Source organism: Aulonocara sp. 'chitande type north' Nkhata Bay, linkage group LG13, assembly GCF_057382095.1.
Source record: "Aulonocara sp. 'chitande type north' Nkhata Bay isolate Kocher_YH1m ecotype deep benthic linkage group LG13, A_spYH_male_GT1.1, whole genome shotgun sequence".
Taxonomy (NCBI): domain Eukaryota; kingdom Metazoa; phylum Chordata; class Actinopteri; order Cichliformes; family Cichlidae; genus Aulonocara; species Aulonocara sp. 'chitande type north' Nkhata Bay.
The window spans coordinates 31,937,768-31,958,472 of record NC_141356.1 but is presented as its reverse complement, the minus strand read 5'-3'; the positions used below and the strand labels follow the sequence as shown (position 1 = coordinate 31,958,472).

The window sequence follows — 20,705 nt, the reverse complement described above, 5'->3', positions numbered from 1 at the left end:
GTCGTCTGGACTCAACTTTCCAAATAAAAGCCCAACGTTCACTGCAGATTTTCAGCCATTTTCTCCTGATACAGTGGTCCCTCGTTTATCGCGGGTGTTACGTTCCAAAAATAACCCGCGAAGTAGCCAACTTTATTTTTTAAAATTATTATAGGTGTTTTAAGGCTGTAAAACCCCTCACTACAAGCTTTGTACACTTTTCTCAGATACACGTGAACTTTTTCACACTTTGTCCTCTTGTTTAAGCGTAATTTATGACAGTATGTCTGCACTGAAGCACCGCAGCAATTTCCTAATGTTGTAAACCTGCTCAACATTTGGCAATAAAACCCTTTCTGATTCTGATTCTGACTTTACACTTGAAGGAAACGGTTTCCAAGGCCTAATCCGTGGATCGACTTCCTTCGAGGCGTGGACGTCTATCAGCAGAGAATGTCCCTTAGTCTGTAACACAGTCAAATATATTCTCAAGCAATATTCAAGCATGCCATTCAGCGTGTTAGTACGAGCTCGGGAGCAGCTTGGGAGAACAAGAAAACAGAGACTGCTTTAGATTGTCTTCCCAAAGTGACTCAACTTTATTCACAAGTATAACAGTTTATATAGAGGGTAAAATTCATGAGACAGCAGATTATTAGTTTAAACCAGTACAGACCAAGATAAGGCAGCGTCTTCCTGCCCTTGGGTGAAGAAGCATCCTTTGTGTAGTGTATCAGTTCAGCTACAATTGTGATTATCTCAGCGACATATTTTCAAGGCACAAAACAAAGAGTTCTTTCATTAGTGAAATCTGAAACAAACCATTTGGCCTTCAACAGGCGTCTAAAAGATTAAGAAACTAATGTAGCTGAGGGAGTGATCTCTGTGGTATTTCAACCTTGTACCAGCCTGTGATTCTCACACATCAATTCTTGGGTCAAAGAGAAAAATAACTAAAACAAAGGGGCCTTATTGAATGACAGAGTTTTCCTGCATAATGTCACTATAAAACAATATCCAGTAAATGCTCCCATGGTACTAAAATACCTAACAACACTGTTCTTACTTCTTTAGTGATGCGCTGATGTCAGCATGTCACAGACTTATTCATACAGCTGGGCAATCAGGAAACAGTGGGGTGTAGGGAAGCGGACCTCAAGTAGACGGGCGCTAACACATTTAGAAAGGGCTGAATATCACAAAGACTGTACATAAAAGACGGACTCCTATTTTTAAAGCATTTTACACTCCATTTGTGTCCTGTTGTTGATGTTTTTATTTGTTCTTTTGCTACCATGATATTGTCCATAGCAACACTAACTTCATAGCTGATGTTGTGCTCAGGGGAAGTTTTTTTTTTTTAAATACTCATTGTTTGTTAAATAAAGTTTATATACAACATACGAATGGATGAAGTATACAAAACAACAGAACATGAACACACAAAGCCAGGGGTAAAAGAAAAAAGTAACAATTATAAGAATACATGCAAAAATTCACATACATATCACCATGAAACCCAAGACTGTGTAAACACAACATTTACACGATAAGTAAATATTGTCAGTGCAGATTCCTCAGTTTACAAAAACATTGTCTGAAGATGATTTTACAGTGTTAGGGACAAACCCCAGCACTCAGATGCTATCAGCCAATCAGATACTGGCTCATCATATATTTGTTCCCTCATTTTTCTACTGCTGGTTAGGATGTAATGTATGGCGTTATTTTAGTGCCTCTATTCTGAGCACACACTTCTGAGCACTAGTGCAAACATGTGATGTCTTGATACATCGAGCAGATATTTGAAGTTTGCACAGCACCATTCTCACCTGAAAATATCTTAAAAGTTTGGGTCTCGCAACTGTCTCGTTTGGGTTTTGGACGAATTGCATTCTGGGATATTTGCCTGGGTTTGGCTACAGTAGCTAGCGAGCTGATTGGAGACCAAAACAGCCAATCAGAATTTTTGCATCCAAGTCTGTGTGTCTCGTGTGAGAATGCGAAATGCAACGAACACGATGATGCTTAGACTATGTTGCCCCCTGCTGGACATCAGAGAGAATGCAGGTTTAAACCACTCAGAAGGTCAGAGAGGGAGCACGCTCAGCTTTGCTTTCACTCGCTGAAAGAGCAGGCTTACAGTACCTGAGTGACCTGGAGGGAGGACGGGGAGAACCTCTATGGAGAGATCGAGGTCCGGAGCGAGAAATGGTGGAAGCTTCAGTCAAAGGTGGACATGGAAGACGCTTTGATGGAAATGCTGTTTGAAGAGTTTGCTCCATGACTCATCCATGATTTCTAAAGAAAACGCTGCAGCTGGAGGTCAGACAGAGGAGCGTTAAGAATGACGTCCCAACGTTTTAAAGGTTAGAAGTGGAACCTCACAGGACAAAGTGTCTCAGGCGCTTTACAGTGGGCTGAGCAATGAGGTCAAACAGCTGGAGGAGTTGGACGTTCAAATCCAGGAGCAGCACAGATCTCTGAGCGCAGGAGGAAGGAGAAACATGAGCGAAAAGATGATCGACGAGATCTCCAAGAAGCTCAGTGTCCAGCTGCAGGGTGAAACCCCAGAAGAAGAAACGCTGGAGGACCAAAACAAAGTGCAGGAACATCAGTCACTGAAGGACGAAGAGAACACCGATACCTGCTCCCAGGAAGTCTGGAAATACCGTGTGATGAAGAGGAGATTGTACGAGCTCCGAGTGATGCGATCCTACGGGAGGAGCGTGAGTCTGCAGGTAAACCAGATACAGGAAGAGACGCCAGCAGGCCGCTGCCAGGAAAATGCTGTCGGCCATGTTTGGCTTCAACTGCTAACTGAGCAAATAAAAAAGAACGTCATTAAAAATGGCTTTATTATGAAAGTGCATTTCCTGTCTGTGTTTTCTCCAGTTCCAGGCCAGAGTGAAATTCTAGGATTTGAATTGGATGTTGCTGATTGGCAGGTATCTGCAGTCTGAGCACTTCACCGTTTTCTGTTGTGTGAATCAGAAAATGAACGTGAAGTCGTTACGGTTACTCGGTGTGGAGGAGTGGCTGAGGCGTCAGGTGCTGCAGGTGCTGAGGTGTGCTCACCTTTGACCCCGATGCTAAAACAGAAGCTGTCGGCCTGGATTCAAAGTGATTTTAGTGCTTTTGAAGGCTGCGGGTCTAAAACGTGTCTGCGCCTCTGTAAACCCTCACCGATGGGCGACCCTCCCCCGGCGTCTCGCGCTCTGATTGGTGGAGCTGCTGGAGGGCTGTTTACGGCCCTGTTATCGTTCCCAGCTGTGAAACACATCATCAGTCTTCACTTCTGCGTTTCTGCTCGGTCATTGTTGTGTAACTTGTTATTGAGTTTGGCTGAGAGATGTTTCAGTTCTAACGAAGCTTCGGATTCTCTGACGTCTGAAAAGCGCAGACGTCCTGGCTTCCTGTCAGAGTCCAGACTTTCTGCAGGTCTCAGAAGATAAAAATCTTTGGTCTCACAGTCTGAGACTCACAGATGGGTCATTTAATCAATATTTTGTTGGTAAAACTTATTTATTATTATTTACTTTTTTGTGCTGGGCTTCTGTCTGCATTAAGCTGATTTAGCTCCAGAATAAAGTGCATCATTTTACGTTTTCTTTAGATTAAGAGAATTAAACATTTTTATCATTAAATATCTTCTTTTAGCCCAAATAAATACTGACTTCATGAGAGAGGAACACTGGTGACAGCTAGTTTTCAGAATTGTAAGTATTTAAAGGACTTTTTAAGGAAAAACAGTTAATCCCATTAGTTTGCAGGAACACTGGACCAGGTGACCACAGGACTGTTGTTCATGCTGACGCACGTTTCCTTTTTTCAGCCCTGTTTTGAAGGAAATGCACCAAATTTTCTGACCATCCAAGTATAAGGCAAGGCAAGTTTATTTGTATAGCACAATTCAACAACAAGGTGATTCAAAGTGCTTTACAGAGACATTAGAAACAAGAACAAATAAAAAGCATAATTTAAAATTGATTAAAACAAGCAAATAAACTAACTAACTAATTAACAAACAAACAAACAAACAACAGGATATAAAATCAAAACAGATAAAATCAAAACAGATAAAATCAGTAGTTAAATGTAAGTTTTGAAATTTAAGCTTAAAAGTGTGGATTTGGTGCTTTATTCAAATGCAGCTGAGAACAGGTGAGTCTTCAACCTGGATTTAAATAAACTGAGTGTTTCAGCTGATCTGAGGCTTTCTGGGAGTTTGTTCCAGATATAAGGAGCATAAAAGCTGAATGCAGCTTCTCCGTGTCTGGTTCTGACTCTGGGAACTGATAAAAGACCGGATCCAGATGACCTGAGGGATCTGGATGGTTCATACTGGGTCAGGAGGTCATTGATGTATTTTGGTCCTAAACCATTCAGAGCTTTAACTGAATGCTTTTTATTTTTCACAGTCATTTTACGAGTGGAGCTCTTATTTTGAAAGGCTCTGTGCAGCAGCAGCTGATGATTAATCAGTCACTTGTGAAAAAGCATCCATGCATGGATTTAGAGTGAAGTGGTTAAACTTCCGTACGTGTCCGCCTCTCCAGCAGGGAGCATGTGTGACCAGAGAAAGATCCACGTCTTCCTCGGGGCTCCTCCGCCCGCCTGCAGCCCAGCCTCAGAGCCCGGCGCCGGGTTAGAGGAAGACGATCGTGCTCCTGCTCGCTGGAGACACCTGGAGCTCACCTGGAGGGACGGGCAGCTCAGACCTGCAGGTGAGACGTTCAGGGACCAAACAGGGGGGAGGAGCACTCACTGCTGCTTTGGTCTTTTTATTAACTGAATTACTGAGCTGTAAATGTGCAGGCAGCCACAGGCCATGGCTGTCTGGAAAACGAGTCTCTGTGAGGACGTCTTTGTGTCTCTTTATGGGCTGCAGGTAACTTCAGTTTTAAAACTCACCTGTTAGATTTAGTGATCAGGATCCCTCAGGAGGCAGAATCGTGAACGCTTCTCTGAACGTCAGACTAAGAAAAATAATCCAGGACATTTGTAAATTTTTCAGGTGATCCTGGAAATGAGACAGGAGAGGCGAGTACACACCACGATCCGACAATCGCTGAAGGCGATTGGACAGAAAACAGAGTCGGACAGGAAGGAGAGACAGGGAGTCTGAAGGAGGATCTGCGGCCTGAGAAGAAGTTTCAGGAGTCAGACGCTGGACGGGACGATCAGCCATCAGCTTCGGTTCACGAGTACCTGGACCGCTGTTTCCCTGCCGCTCAACCAGATCATCGAAAACCTGAACAACCGCCAGCTGCCGCACCTCTTTCCTCCCAGACTCATTACCTCACCACCTGGACTCTGAGCCAGGCGTTAATCCTGAGACGCAGTGTCCAATCAGCATCCAGCCTAGAGAAAACCCCGCCCAAACACACCCAAACGCCTCCCTCCGTCTCGTCCAGCACCCCAGAGCTCTTCAGCCCAGCGATGCCATCACCTGCAGCCTCTGCCGAGCTCTTCAGTCACCCCTGTCTGACCCCGAGAGTGGAGGAAGGCGGTGTTGTCCTTGAGGCCACCACCGATGGGGTCCTCTGTTCTCAAGAGTCCACAACTAACGCCGAGTCCCCCGCCGTGTCCCCCAGCAGCAAAAAAGCCAGAATCTCCCCACAGTCACCTGACAGAGGTGCCAACACCAGACTCCACAGTCCCACCACACTCCTGGCCCGATGTGACAGACCAGGGGTGCGGTACTCAGTTCTGGTGGCGGTGGTTCACCCCTGTCACCTGAAGGAAGTCAAGGTGAGTCCAGGTGTGTTTCCAGGTAACACCAGTTTGTTTGGTTAGAAAGAAATGAAATAATAAACACCTGGATAAAGAAATAAATTCTAATCATGAGCATGAGATGTTTTACTTCCTCTGATATGAGCTGTGAGAAAGGCAAAATATTTAACCTTAGTGACCAGTTTAGGACAACCTCTGGAAAGCAGTGATGCTCTGGACTGGCCAGTAACTGGTGACAGCAGTATTTAACAAAAGTGTGGGGGCAGAAAAGGCCCTAAACAAGCCCCATCAGGGTAGGGACCAGAAACATGAAGGAGGATGTCATATAAAGAAAAGAAAGCAAGATCGAGCCCTGCAGAGCCGGGCGGTGACTGTTGGGCTCATCAGTGACGACTGCTGAAAGACGGCCTGGTCGAGCGTAAAGGGCAGTGTCATCAGCATACAGGTGAACAGACGTGAGCTCGAGCCCTGAGCTACACCTTTACTGATAGAGGGGGGCTGAGCTTAGACTAAACTGGAGCTCTAATCACACTCTATCCATCTACTGGTGAAATATTTCAAAAGCTGAATTCACGAATGTTTGTTTAATGTCTACAGGTGAAGTCGGGGCCGTCGGCGGGCGCCTCTGTGCCTTTAGCGTCTATTGTAGTGACAGACCAATCTGGCGTTGAGATGAAGGTGGTGCTATGGCGGCGGGCTGCGTTCTGGGCGTTGACTGTCGGTCCTGGAGACGTTCTGCTCATCACAGGTACACAAACACAGCTGACTGGTTTAGTTTGAACACGATGCTCTGTGTCAGGGATGGATGAAGAAAAGACGTCAAAACAGACCTGGAGGCAGAAAGAGAAACTCTCTCAGTTACTGTTCGCAGCGTCGTATCAGGAGGGATCCATGTTTCTCTGGATCACTGAAGAAAACAGGTCTTCCTCCCACCTCGGCTTCATTTTTGAGGCTTGGCAGCTTTGTCCATCTTTAATTTACAGTCTGCAACTTTTCTTCATAAATGGGCGGGGCTGTCACCTTCAGATGGTCGCCGCCCTGCCATGAGGTGAGTTGTGTCCACGTGCGTAAGCTCTCTGTGTGTTTTGTCAGCGCTGCAGGTGAACGAGGACAGGTGGAGAGGGGAGACTGTGCTGCAGTCAACCTTCAGCAGCAAACTGCTCAACGTGGGACAGATCACTTCCTCCTCTTCACCACCAGGTAAGCCGAGCCTTCGTCCAATCACGTGCCTCCAAAGCTGACCTGCTTCAGTTACCTCTCTCTCTCTCTGTAGTTTCCCAGCAGGTTAATGCTCGCTCTCTCAGGTGTCTGTGCAGCTTTCTCCGAGAGCGGCGCCCCCTCTTGGTGTCTCTGCCACGTCGCCCCCCTCAAGACCTGAACCGCCTCCCCTACGCCACGCTGAGGTCACTGAGGGCAAACGCACTGGTTCACGCCCTGCTGCGAGTCACGCATACACACATCAGCCCAGGTGAGTCCTACCTTTACCTGTGCTGCTCTAATTGAAGGTCTGAGTGTTTCAGCATTTGAAATGCTGTCAGCAGTCGAGTCGAGTCAGTGATGTAGATTATTTAAGTCGGCTGAACTGTTCGCTGCACGCTTCCTTCCCTGTTTTTCAGAGTGGCGTGCTGAGGCGGAGTCTCGCAGCAGGTCGGCGGTTCAGCTGAATGCTGTCCTGACTGTGGAGCAGCCAGAGGACCAGCAGGGGGCGGTGTTACTGTGGGGAGCAGCTGTGGACTGGCTGCCTCGCTTCAGCAGAGACAAAGGTACGCTCTGGAACAAAGGCTGTACGTCAAAGATGGACACAGCTGTCGCCAGACCCCACTGTGGGGTGAAATCTCACTTTCACTCTAGTGTCTGTGGGACGGTACGAGTACTGCAGTACTTCTACTGTAGGGATGAGCCTTTGGACACTTTCACATGCAGCACAGCTGGTGAGTGAGAGGAAGTTCAAATGGATTCCTTAGAAATGGACACAAGGAGAAAAGCTGTGTTGATACAATGCTTAGGAGGATGTCTGACGTCCTGGTACCACCAAACTAAGAAACTGTCACTTTAGATTCTAGCTTTACTTTAAGAGTTTGTTGCTGTGAATCACACCGACAGTAAATCCTGCCTCCTCAGGGGCTGTTTGGGACTTCCGTGTCCTCCTGGTAAGGGAGGGTCTGACCTCTGACCTTCCAGAGCTGCACTCCACCCCCTGGAGCACCGTTCAGGCCGTGGACCCGACTGACCGCCGAGTGCAGGACTTCCACCGGACACGACGGTGCCAGAAAGGAAACAGCAGCACTCCGGAGCTGGACTTGGACACGCTGCTGTCCCAGAAGTACAGCGGTGAGTGAAACTACGAAAACTCGCCTGAAACGTCCACAGCAGCTTTATCGCCACGTTTAAGGAGCAGCGGAGCTCCTCAGGGTTCCATTCATGGTCCTGTTCGTTTTTATTTTTACATTTTTAAAAGGTTCTCTTCTCCGCTCCATCAGGTGATGTGGAGCTCAGAGTCCAGGTCATCACGTTCTGCTTTCAGGATGCACCGGCTTCCCAGAATGCACCTCAGCCCGTCCTGGACTGCTCCACGTCACTGGAAGGCATCATGGTGGCGCTGAGCGGTGACATCACTTACACCGGCTGCGGGCGCTGCTCTGCAGAGCTCGACACAGACGCCAACGACATCTACAGGCCGTGTTACCCCTGCCTGCCCCACACCGCTGTACGCCGCTACTACAGGTACTGATGACATCATCGGATGATTAACGGTTTTCTTTCTTTTAGTTTTAAATATAAAAAATAACAAGTTTCAGAGCCTCACAGATAAAAACACCAGCATGTGTTGGTGTGTTTTTCAGACCAGGTGTGCTGACAGTGAGTGGGCGGGGCTCCATCCAGGTGTGTGTTCAGGTACCTCCTGATCCTCTGCAGAAGATCCTCAAGGCTCCGCCTGATAAACTCCATCGTAGCTCAGGTGAGACTGTCGTTCAAAGAGTGACGCTTTATTCCAAGCAGGCATGTGGCAGCACAGGCGTGACCCACAAGCTGCCGCCACAGCTGGGTCGGTGTCCAGCCACAGCTGGGTCGGTGTCCAGCCACAGAGCCCGACCTCCTCATCGGTTTCTCTGGTCTGCTGCTGTCTGCAGCTCCGATGCAGAGTGATGGAACATCTCCGACTGGCCGAAGGAGCTCAGCTTGCTCAGGAATCTGCTCTGTGCTGCTTTTCCAGCTCAGCCGGAGCTCAGTGTGGATGGCGAGGTTATCACACTCCTCCACCACATCCACCTCACATCCTCCAATTTCACCATCTCTCTGGTCAAAGCAGATGAAGCACAAAAACATCCACTAGTAATCAGCCCTCCTTCTCCTGCCCATCACTAGCACACCCAGAGTGTGTCTGCTGGTGTGTCTCACTGATGTCGCCTTCCTCACTGTTGACCACTTCCTCTGACAGGTGAACTGAGGCCTGTGCTAATACAGTACATGTAAATCTCACTGAGCAGTTGTCTCACCTGGCTCAGCCCTGCAAAGGTGATGTCAGTCCAACCGTCTGAGGGCAGGAGGAGCTGCAGTTACAGAAACTGTCCAGCAGAGGGAGTCGCTGCTTTGCAAACCTGCTGCACAGGAAACCTGCTGGAAAATAATGAATATGCAGGACAGTCAGAGGATGCTGATTCAGCTGAACATCCTGGCTTCTTAGAAGTCATTTAATCATTGTAATGACACAGTGTTGGTGAAAAATATGGATTTACTGTCACCTGCATTCCTGAAACAAGTGCACAGATGTAAATGTGTGAAACAGCCTGAAGTTCGCAGAACGTGTTTGCAGATCTTAATGAGTGGCTGTGCTTCCATGAATGAATCCAACACGGACTGACTGCTGGTTCCTGTCAGCGAGACGATTATAAAAGGAAAACAAACGGTCAGTCGTGGAACATGTCAAAGCTTCGGGAGTTCCAAGTCTCTAAAACGGGAAATGCACAAGAAGACCAATCCAAACCAGCGGGATAGAAACGGAGCTCGCAGTGGGTATAGAGGAGCCATGGAGGACCATGGGTGGATGCATGGATGAATCGGGGTCTGGCAAACCGATTGTTAAAGCTCTTCCTCAGAGTCTGGCGCTCAGATTGAACATTTCAAGTGGAAAGGGAATAAAATGGTGACGAGGCTCCATCCTCCATCTTTTCCATGGTGGAACCAACTTCATCGTTATAAAAGCTCAGAGAGCTGCACCGGGATGCTTTCTTTGGTGATTACATCATCGTTAGTCATGCAAATTCTATTTTTGAGGTGTGTTTGATGAAGCCAGGCTGTTAAAATAGTTTGGTAATAATAATAATACATTTTATTTATGGCCTCCTTGAAGACCCTCAAGGTCACCTTACAATAATATATTAGCAGTAAAATAAAATATAGCAACATAAAATGTAAACATAAACAGTGTTGTTGGTTTGGTTCAAAGAAAGAAAGCTGAGTGAGCATCCTTCCTGTAACTGTGCTGTCACGTGTCCACGTCCCGCGGCCGGCTGAACGCGCACACAGACTCACTGAGGCCCTAAAGGCAGCGCGAGGTAGAAAATGTCTGTAACCCAAAATGTAGTTTATATCGCCTGTTTCCTCTTTCTGCACTTGTTGTGCAGTTTGCTCATGTCTGTGGTAACTGCACTTTTTGGGTTACAGTACACTGAGTAGCAGAATGATCAGTCAGAGGGAGGAGTCACAGGAGGGAGGAGTCAGAGGGAGGAGTCAGAGGGAGGAGTCAGAGGAGGACTCATACAGAAGAGTCACAAGGAGGAATCAGAGGGAGTCAGAAGAGGAGTTACACAAGGAGTCAGAGGGAGGAGTCAGAGGGAGGAGTCAGAGGAGGACTCATACAGAAGAGTCACAAGGAGGAATCAGAGGGAGTCAGAAGAGGAGTTACACAAGGAGTCAGAGGGAGGAGTCAGAGGGGAGGAGTTACACAAGGAGTTCTTGGTTTCAGATTCTTCCTGGTGTGATTCTCGGCGCCTCTGCTCATCTTGTCTGCATCTGTTTTGTTCCTCAGCTCCGGGGTCGGAGGTGAAACACATCCAGGTGGCAGCAGAGAGGATCCACACCCTCCTCTCCCTCCCGAGGAAGACCTTCATCGCCACCATCAGAAGCAACTTCCTGTGCGATGAGAACAGCATCCCCATCAGTCAGGACTTCACACTGCTGGACCTTCAGTTCCTCCCTGAACCCCGCTGACCTCACAGTGACTGCAGACCTGATGGCAGCTTTGGGATCTGTGGGTCCTGAGGACACGTGTGACATAAGTAAAGAACAGGGCGGGGCTTATCAGAGGTCATAGGTCAATAAAAACTCATTTTCAATGCTTCAGTGATGTTTTCATGTTTCACATTTATACCTACAAATGATAAGTACCCTATATTCTGGAGTACCCTCTAGCAGATCATTACATGAAGGAACCTTTTAAATGCCAGCGCGTCCATGCTCACAGGTGTACACACGGGTGCTCACACACAAACTACACCCTTTTTGGCTCCTACCTCAAAGCACACTGTGCGCTGTCGATCCTACGTGCTGCACAATAATGTTTAATACTTCGTATTTACTGTTAGCAGCAGGGTTAGCTCCCTAACCCAGCTGAGGTGTAACGAGTTACATTTACTTGAGTAAGTTTTTGAAAAAAATGTACTTTTAAAGGACCCTTTTTGCACAATACTTTTTACTTTTACTTGAGTACATTTGTGAAGAAGAAACGGTACTTTTACTCCACTACATTTGCAAAATTCGAATTGTTACTTTAAAAAAAAAAAATTAGTCTAACACATTAGATAACATGCTGCCAGTGGAGTTTCCGGTAACTTCTTTTAGCCTCTGATCTCATACAATTGAGATTAGAGGCTACATCGCAGCTCCAGTCACGGCTTCCATCACTGCCTTTGTCTTTTCCCAGAGTAACAGCCAAACAGTGCAAGGAGGATCTATTGGCGAGCACTGCTTGTGAAGGACTTCTCAGTCGTGCAGGACTCCTGTTCACTGCTAAACAGTCACAGCTTCACAGAAAGAACCTTGAGAGCAAACTGCTGCTGAAGCTGAACCATCACCTCACCGAGTGAAGAAAGGGCACATTTTTGCTGAATATGCAGAAATAGATGCACAACTTATGGTAAACTGAGCTGCCTTGTATGAAGATGCCTCGTTCAGTTTTCTCTGAGGCTGCTGTGCCATTTGGAGCAAAGATGAATATAAAGTTTACAGCATATCTTGTCACTGGACATTGTTTGCACTGTTTATATGTTTATATTATTTACTGCAGGTATTGGTGAAAACAAGCTTTATGCTGTGAAAACTGAAATCTGGAAATTAGAATTGTTGTTTTTACATATATTCCTTTTGAAAATACTAAGATTTGTATCTTTATTTATTTTTGTTTGTCTGATAGCATTTATCTAAAAAATAAATCGGACATTTCAAACAGTTACTCACTACTTGAGTAATCTTGAGGTTTGAAATGTTATTTAAATGATTGAGTTTATAATGAATCAAAGTGTATGTCAACATAAGGAAAAACATCAGAAGTAAATGGAAAAAAACACATTTTCATAAATTTATTTCTTTATTTAATTCTGTTTGTTATGACAGTATTTATTTCAGATTGCTTTTATTGATTTTCAATGATCATATATTGAACTATGTGTAAGATGTTTATTTTTCTTAAAATTAAAACTAATATATGCTTTAAAACATCCACCATGGAGTTTACGAGAAGCTTCTACGAGACAAAATACTGACAAACTGACCAAAAGAAGGAAAAGTCCCCTCCAGTAAAACATTTAAATTTATTCATTCATAACGTCTTTGCTGGTGCTATTATTATGATAAAGTTAAACACACTGACTGGTTATCTAAAAGCAGAAAACACGGTGAATAAAACACGGTGAATAAAACACGGTGAATAATAGGCTGATAATGCATTAAAATCTTTAGTTCTGTGCAAAACTGTAGACCAGAGAAAAATGTGGGCGCTCTCGTCCTTCCGGATCTTCTCTGAGTGGTTGTGGGAGTCGGGTTTTCTTCCTTTTGCTTCAGTTCCCTTTCATTTCGTCTCCCAGCTCGAACAGATCATCCATCAGATCTGAGACAAACCAAGAAGACAGAGGATAGGTTACTAACTCTAAACAGATTATACGTGAGTCTGGGCTGCTGATACGTCAGTCGGAGGTTCACTAAAGACAACTTAAACCAGTGAGTGATGAAGGCGTAAAGTCATGACATACTTAAACCAAAAGATGCAACACGTGTGTGAATATATCTGCTTTGGATTTCTGGACTCATCCAGAATCCCAGTACCTAAAAACCCCTTTAACTTTTATCAAGGCTTCCTCTGAATGGCTGACTTCAGGAAGCCTGCTGAGGGGCAAAAACTGGTGCTTGCAGCGAGCACCCTGCCTGTAGCTGATTCTTTCTTTTGTCACTTCCTGACATGTTTTCTTTTAGCAACAACTTCCTGACTTTAAGCCTTCATGGCTTCATCTTCAGTGAGCGGACAGCTGAGCACCAACAGGAGGGTCTCTTTATCCCTACCTCTGTCTGTTGTGACTCCTTCCTGTCCTACAGGTCCAGCTGATCCTCCACTTCCTCCTGCACCTCCTCCCATCGTCGGTCCCACGCTCCCTCCTGCACCTCCTCCCATCGTCGGTCCCACGCTCCCTCCTGCACCTCCTCCCATCGTCGGTCCCACGCTCCCTCCTGTAGTTCCCGCTAAATTCCCTTCGGGTACTGGTTTCTTGCCCCCACTATCATCTTTGTTGGGCACATTTGGGAGGGGCGCTCCTTTATCGTCTTTGTCCTTATTTTTGTTCTTGTTGCCTCCAAACATCGAGAAGATGCCGCCTCCTCCTCCTTTCTTCTCACCTTTGTTCTTGTTGGCTGAATTCAGAGCTCCCTTCACTGCCCCCTCCACCAAGCTACCTGCTCGGAAAAAACAAACACTTTAGGTTCAAAAACATCTTTTCTCGATCTCCACTGCCCCCCTTCTCTGCAGCTCAGGTTTCCAACACATTTTCCTCATTTAATGTTTTGAAAGCTCTGAGGAGAAACTCAGTAACGTTCCCAAAATTCACCCAGAGGTGAGATCCAACAGCTCTGTCTCAGACTCTGCAGGCCTCAGTAAAGGTTAAATTTCATGACAGCCATACTTGTCCATCAAATGTGGGTTGTTTGGAGGGCTGCAGGAGAAAGCCATATTCTTCTCTTTAACAGAACACGGCAGCAAAGCTGCTTCTGAACAAACAACACCAAACTGCAGATGTTTGCCCGTCATGGACAGCAGCACGTTTGGAGGAAACAAACGCCTCAGAGCAGCTGTGAGCACCGTGGAGGAGGAATGATGATCTGAGTGCACCACGAGCTCCTCTCTACACCAAAGTATTCAGTAGTCAGCGTGAGGCCGTCTGTCTCACAGAAAGTTCGGACCAAACTGGTCATCAGCAGGACAAAGCTCTGAGCGCAGCTGCAAATCTGCGACAGCACGTCTGCATGGAGCTGCTGCAGAGCTCAGAGCTGAGCATGAATGAATGCTGCAAACCTGAATGAGCTGAAGCGACGCTGCAAAGAGGAAACTGCTGCCCTTTAATGGACACAGCACATATGTTTACATAATGAAATGCAGCAGGGAGTCACATGTCTGTTTATCAGTTCGTCACCTTGGCGATCTCTCGCTGGACGACATTTTCTTCCTTTTTACAGCACCACCCTGTGCTGGTGCCGTTTGGTATCTAACATTACAGGACACAACAGAAACCATCACTGCAACTTAATGCTGCTGAATCAGGGGGCGGAGTCAGTTTGCTTTAGTTCCTATCAAATAAATGCTGACATGATGCAGTGCGTCACACTTTTGTTCTTCTGAGGCTGTATCGAGTCATTTTAGACCCGATAATGACCAGATGACCTCACCTCCTCATCTTCTGGTGGACACTCAGGAGTGCCCCAGGGCCTCACCTAAGAGGTGCCCGGGAGGTGCCCTCAGATGAACCCATGTTATGACGTGGACAAGTGGCGTCTCTACTCTGAGCCCCTCCCAAATGACTGACTCCTCACACAGACAGGTTTTTCTAGCAATTCCTCAGCTCTGACTCGTCCCTGACGAGGGGGGCGTGGGACTCACATCACAGTTACGATCAGTTAACAGGTCGGGTATGCATAATTAACAATCATTAATAAATGCTTAAACACAAGTTAACTTAATCTGAAAAGGGGAATATTAACTAAAACGGCAGCCTTCTCACCTGCACCAGGTAAAGTCAGGTAACCTGAACAAAAGGACGTAAAAATGAACAAAAACTAAAGAAAATATGAGCTGTTTTTTTTCTTGATACGCAGAATAAATCTGCCCTCTGCCTCTCTGAGCCTGCTTCTAACAACAAAGCAACAAAACTGACCAAAGGAGCCAAAGAGGAGGTGAAGCCCGGCAGGAAGGAGCTGCTCTGACCCGTCTCGCCAACAACAAAGGCTGCGAAAATCTCAGGTTTTACTAATGAAACATCTTTTCCTCTTTACATGTCTGCAGTAGAAGAGTTTATGCCAGTTTCACTGTTTCGAATCAGACCATAAACGGGTGGTTTGTTTTTTTACTCACCCGCTTTTTGGCCGGCTATCTGTGCGAGGTTGTCCATCTCTGCGGTGTTTCTGTCTCTGAGGCGCACTCAGGTGTGCTTTAAGTTCAGCTCTCAGGTGAGAGCGCGGCCGGCGACGCCCATCAGGTGGCTCAGCTGAGGAATCAGGTGTGTCTGCAGAGCAGCCCGACCTGTTCCACCAGCTAATTCATCATTCACAGAAGTGCTCTCCTTTTCTGTACTGACGTTACTTCGTATGTTTCTGTGCATCGAACTAGTTCCAAAACATGAGCCAACACAAACCGCCCATCACTGAATGTGAGCTCAAAGTGCTGCCACGCTCTTCAGGCCACAGACACTTCACACTTTAAATAACAGTGTATGAACTGTTAAACTGTGACTCACCTGAAAACAAAAGCAAAATCAGTGAGTAAGTATTTCTATGATACGCTACTTTCTGTTTCTGCTTCTACTCTCAGCTACTGCTCTGATGCTCAGATGTTATTTGTAGTCTGTACCAGTGCACGTGCACAGTACACAATGTGCACGTGCTCCCCTGTAAAATAACAAATCTGACCCTAGAATAAAACTAGTTCATGCATTTATTACCTCCAGGCTGGACGACTGTAATTCATTATTATCAGGAAGTCCTAAAAACTCCCTGAAAAGCCTTCAGCTGATCCAAAATGCTGCAGCAAGAGTCCTGACAGGGACTAGAAAGAGAGAGCAGATTTCTCCTGTTTTGGCTTCCTGTTAAATCCAGAATTCAAAATCCTGCTCCTCACATACAAGGTCTTAAATAATCAGGCCCCATCTTATCTTAATGACCTTGTAGTACCATATCACCCTATCAGAGCACTTCGCTCTCGCTCTGCAGGCCTACTTGTTGTTCCTAGAGTATTTAAAAGTAGAATGGGAGGCAGAGCCTTCAGTTTTCAGGCCCCTCTTCTGTGGAACCAGCTTCCAGTTTGGACTCGGGAGACAGACACTATCTCTACTTTCAAGATTAGGCTTCAAACTGTCACGGTTCTGGGTCCGTTGGACCCAGTATTTTGAGTTTATTATGTTTTGGTTTATTTCTGCTTCATGGATTGTTTTCTTCTCGTAGTGATGATGATGATTATTATTAGTTTCTTGTTTCTGTTTATCCGTGCTTAAGGATTTGTTCTCAGTTATATCTCACGTTTAGTTTAGTTCAGATTCCATGTGTCATTCTCTGTCTCTCAGTGTAAAGTCTGCATGCTTGTTTAGTAATTCATGTTTCCTGTTTTATTGTGAAAGTCTTTGTCTTATGTTAGTGTGTGCAGCTTAGCTCCCCCGTCTCGTTAGCCCTGATCTCTCCCAGCTGTGTCTCCCTCCTGTTGCCGATTCCCCCGTTACTACCCTGTGTATATAAGCCCTGTGTTTTCCCATGCTCAGTGTTGCGTCGTACCATCAGTTTTTGCCTGTGTGTTCTTGGGCTCAGTGTTCCGTCCTCACTTTATGTTTGTTTTCCTGCCCGCAATAAAGCTGAGGTTTTTTGAGTTACATTCCATTTTCCGAGTCCTGCATTTGAATCTTCATCTCTGCCTGCCCGCACACAGAGCCTTGACACAAACTTTCCTTTTTGCTAAAGCATATAGTTAGGGCTGGACCAGGTGACCCTGAATCCTCCCTTAGTTATGCTGCAATAGACGTAGGCTGCCGGGGATTCCCATGATGCATTGAGTTTTTCCTTTCCAGTCACCTTTCTCACTCACTATGTATTAACAGACCTCTCTGCATTGAATCATATCTGTTATTAATCTCTGTCTCTCTTCCACAGCATGTCTGTATCCTGTCTTCCTTCTCTCACCCCAACCAATCACAGCAGATGGCCCCGCCCCTCCCTGAGCCTGGTTCTGCCAGAGGTTTCTTCCTGTTAAAAGGGAGTTTTTCCTTCCCACTGTCGCCAAAGTGCTGCTCATAGGGGGTCATATGATTGTTGGGTTTTTCTCTGTATGTACTATTGTAGGGTCTGCCTTACAATATATACATATATTACATATTTTATAATTATTTTTTTGTTATACATCTAATTTATGTATTCATGTATTACATATATTCACGACCCCCCATCAGGTCACAGAAAGGTCATTGATTGGTCACCTGTGTCACAGGTAGACTGTCATACCAAACCTGTGCAACGTTTCAGGTATTTTCTCCTCACATTTAGATCAGTTCATAGAAATGGATTATTTATGTGTGTGATGAGCTACCTCAGAGACTCTGTTTGACCAGAGTAATAATTCCACATAACTAATTTATTCATTTAATTTATTCAATATTAAAGGACAACCAAACCAGAAACAATAAATGAATGTATTTAAAGTCCATGTTCAAGCATTTTAGTTTTTATTACCCAACAATCATATGACCCCCTATGAGCAGCACTCTGGCAACAGTGGGAAGGAAAAACTCCCTTTTAACAGGAAGAAACCTCCGGCAGAACCAGGCTCAGGGAGGGGCGGGGCCATCTGCTGTGATTGGTTGGATTGATCCATGTTAATGCTGACAGCTCTAATAATAACAAATGATTAAATGCTGATTATTAGAGATAGGTTGATCATATTTAAGATCGAAGCATTAATTAATGGCAGGACTTCTTTGAGCAGTTTTGTAGGAATGGGGTCTAAAAGACACGTTGATGGTTTGGAGGAAGTAATTATTGAAGTTAACTCAGAAAGATCAATTGGAGAAAAAGAGTCTAACTTAACATCAATGGTACTAAGAGTAGCTGTAGATAATATTACATCTGTGGGATGATTATTGGTCATTTTTCCTCTAATGGTTTGTGGCACGCCATTTCCTTTCCAGCTTACGAGTTATCTGCCTGAAGCTGTGCGTTTCTGAAAGACGGACAAAAAAGTGGATTTTTTTTTTAGTCTTTATTCAGGAGTGGGAGTTGATTCCTCGGGGGTCGGGATGTGCTTTACAGCTTCCTGTTTTAGTTTCCTTGAGATGTTTCTTCAGCCAATTCGAAAAGATCATCCAGCAAATCTGAGAAGAACCAAAAGTGAGACATTATGAACGAATCCATTCAGCGGCACAGCTTGTACACTTCCGAGGTTGCCATATACAAAGAGGCTTCAGTGTGACGGAGCGATGTGCAGTCCTGCTCCTCATACGTACCCCCATCGTTGGCAGAAGCACTTTGTGGTTTTTCTTCACCTTCTCCTTCCATCGCTGCTCCGCCACCACCGCCAGCTTCAGGGAGCGGCCCTTCAGTGAAGAGACCCTTGAATCCGGACTTCCGCTCCTTCTCATATTCGTCCTCTCTGTTGAAGAGTCCTCCTTTGTCTTCGCCCTTGTCCACCTCCTTCTTTTTGTCCTTGTCGCCTCCTGTCCGTGAGAAGATTCCTCCTCCACCTTTCTTCTTATTCTTGTCTTTGTCTTTGTTCCCTAAATGCAGAGCGCCCTTCACCGCACCCTCCACCGCATCTCCTGTACGAAAAGCACAAGTTTAAAATAATGGGTATACACGACGTTCTTTCCTGCACTTCCACTTCCTGTTCCTCTTCCTCAGTTTCCTTTATAGCCGCAGAATCAGGTGTTGTCCCACTGCGACTCGTATAAAGGCTTTATGGATGTTAAACCATGCCAGGTAACTGTTAATACTGATAATCAGTAATAATCACTCAGCTGAACCCAACGAGAGTAATTTTCCAACTATATTTTCCAGCTCCGGAGGCCATCTTTGAAAAGATGATCTCACTTGAACTTGTGAGATCACAGTGAGCATGTTTGCAATGTCACTGTGTATCGTACTGGTTTAGAAAGGTTGTCCAGTCTCGACTTTGTCATGTAAGCTGTAAAAGTATTTTTCACACATTGAAATCTGAGACAATGCTTGAACATGAAAATATCAAAACTATTAAAGATAAAAGAATTAAACTGTTATTTGTGTTTCTCTCCATCAAAGCGAATCAGGGTCTGTGATGTGTCTGAGCATTATGAAAAAAGCTGTCCTGTTGAGTCCAGTATTTGAGCGCACACTGAAAGAGTTGTTGTTACTGTTGTCTGTGCATCAGCTCAACTAAAAAAACTTAAGTTTGAGTTTCCACCTGACTGCAGCTCCGCCTGCTCCACCAATCAAAGCAGGAGCAGAAAAACGAATCAGCTTCACTTCTTTTCCATTTATCATTATTACTGTTTTTGCACTCACCCACTTTTTTCCCGACAATCCCGGCCAGTTTGTCCATGTCTGTGATTTTCTGTGTTGCTGTGAGGAGACGTTTCCCTTCTCAGGCAGGTGGAGGTGAGACTGGAGCCGGTGACACCTCTCAGGTGTGTTTGCAGACCAGCTCGACCTGTTCCACCTGCTGTGACCTCACAGAAATGTAAAACACAGAGTGTGGTTCTGACAGCTGAACTGCTGTTTGTTGTGCTGCGGTGATGGTTTTGTGCATTCGTTTGGAGCAGTGGTGTCCCAGCAGGACAAATCTAAAAGTAAAGCGCTGTCCTCTCCCCGTGTCCCCGTGTCCCACAGCGCTGTCACAGACATTTTACTCTTTTACTTTACAGCCTGTTGACTTTTTTTTGCCAGTGCTTCATTTTTCATTTACATTTTAATAACCCTGTAGATCCCAACGGTTAACCATTTCCCACACAGCTTGAGCCTTTTCAGCGGATTTCGTAGATATGTGGACATCCACACGTGATTGTGCTGCGTGTCATGTAAACACATGATTTATAGAATATGATGCATAAACAGAATATATGAAGTATTTAAAATGAGCTCAAAGTTCAACACCTGTAGCAGTCGGAATATTCTACTGCAGCATTAATATTTTTACCTTTAATATTTCAACATCATCGTTTATTTGTATAGCACTTTAAAAACACAGCAGGCAGACCAAAGTGCTGAACAACACAAATCAACACAACAAGCAAAATTAAACATACAATAAAACTGAGAAGAAAGGTGTCAGTTTCCTACAGAGTTAAAAGCCGGGAATAAAAATAGGTTTTCAATCTGGATTTAAAGACCTGCACTGATGACGCTTGTCTAATATGGAGGGGAAGCATCGGAGCTGCAATTGAGAACCCTCGTTCTCCTGAGTTTTGGCCGCGACATAGGTACCGACAGCAACAGCTGCTCAGCTGAACGCCACGAGCGAGCAGGAACATGACAGGAGCCGGTGTCACCGGCCTGGGTCTGAAGGATCCAGGGATTTTGAATAAGCATGTGTATTTTTGGTGCTGCTGCCCTTTGTTTCCATGTGTTTGTGTATAGGTGTGTGTGTGGGTGTGACAGAGCACCGGTTCTTCAGGCCTGGTGGGTGTGTCTGCCAGGTGCCAGGTTTAACAGTGTGCGCTGTGGCGCTTTTTGTCCGGTCACTAGCGCCACAGCATGAAAACTTTAAAATTGACCCAGAAATGTCG

The 20,705-nt window shown here is 45.5% G+C and overlaps 3 protein-coding genes across 5 annotated transcripts; 1 reads left to right on the top strand and 2 right to left on the bottom strand.

Annotated features, from left to right (window-relative positions):
- The first annotated feature begins 5,614 nt into the window (after positions 1–5,614).
- shld2 (shieldin complex subunit 2) lies at positions 5,615–12,107 on the top strand. Of its 2 annotated transcripts, none has more exons than XM_086259970.1 (9): positions 5,615–5,743; positions 6,313–6,463; positions 6,808–6,915; positions 6,989–7,183; positions 7,332–7,478; positions 7,837–8,046; positions 8,196–8,439; positions 8,559–8,674; positions 10,745–12,107. In XM_086259970.1, exons 2-9 carry the CDS (start codon positions 6,388–6,390, stop codon positions 10,924–10,926), a joined length of 1,278 nt encoding a protein of 425 aa, XP_086116096.1. In that variant the 5' UTR covers positions 5,615–5,743; positions 6,313–6,387; the 3' UTR covers positions 10,927–12,107. The 2 variants fall into 2 exon arrangements, with proteins under 2 accessions (XP_086116096.1, XP_086116097.1); XM_086259971.1 differs by lacking the exon at positions 5,615–5,743 and adding an exon at positions 5,771–6,160.
- A 171-nt stretch (positions 12,108–12,278) lies between these two features.
- LOC147316475 (uncharacterized) lies at positions 12,279–15,576 on the bottom strand. Of its 2 annotated transcripts, XM_086259967.1 has the most exons (4): positions 15,326–15,576; positions 13,405–13,656; positions 13,270–13,368; positions 12,279–12,820 (listed from the first exon to the last, which is right to left on the bottom strand). In XM_086259967.1, exons 1-4 carry the CDS (start codon positions 15,360–15,362, stop codon positions 12,771–12,773), a joined length of 438 nt encoding a protein of 145 aa, XP_086116093.1. In that variant the 5' UTR covers positions 15,363–15,576; the 3' UTR covers positions 12,279–12,770. The 2 variants fall into 2 exon arrangements, with proteins under 2 accessions (XP_086116093.1, XP_086116092.1); XM_086259966.1 differs by having other exon boundaries at positions 13,270–13,656; positions 15,326–15,575.
- Positions 15,577–17,257: 1,681 nt separating this feature from the next.
- On the bottom strand, positions 17,258–19,626 carry LOC147316474 (uncharacterized). Its single transcript, XM_086259968.1, has 3 exons — positions 19,486–19,626; positions 18,453–18,764; positions 17,258–18,320 (listed from the first exon to the last, which is right to left on the bottom strand). Exons 1-3 carry the CDS (start codon positions 19,520–19,522, stop codon positions 18,268–18,270), a joined length of 402 nt encoding a protein of 133 aa, XP_086116094.1. The 5' UTR covers positions 19,523–19,626; the 3' UTR covers positions 17,258–18,267.
- Between the last annotated feature and the right edge of the window lie 1,079 nt (positions 19,627–20,705).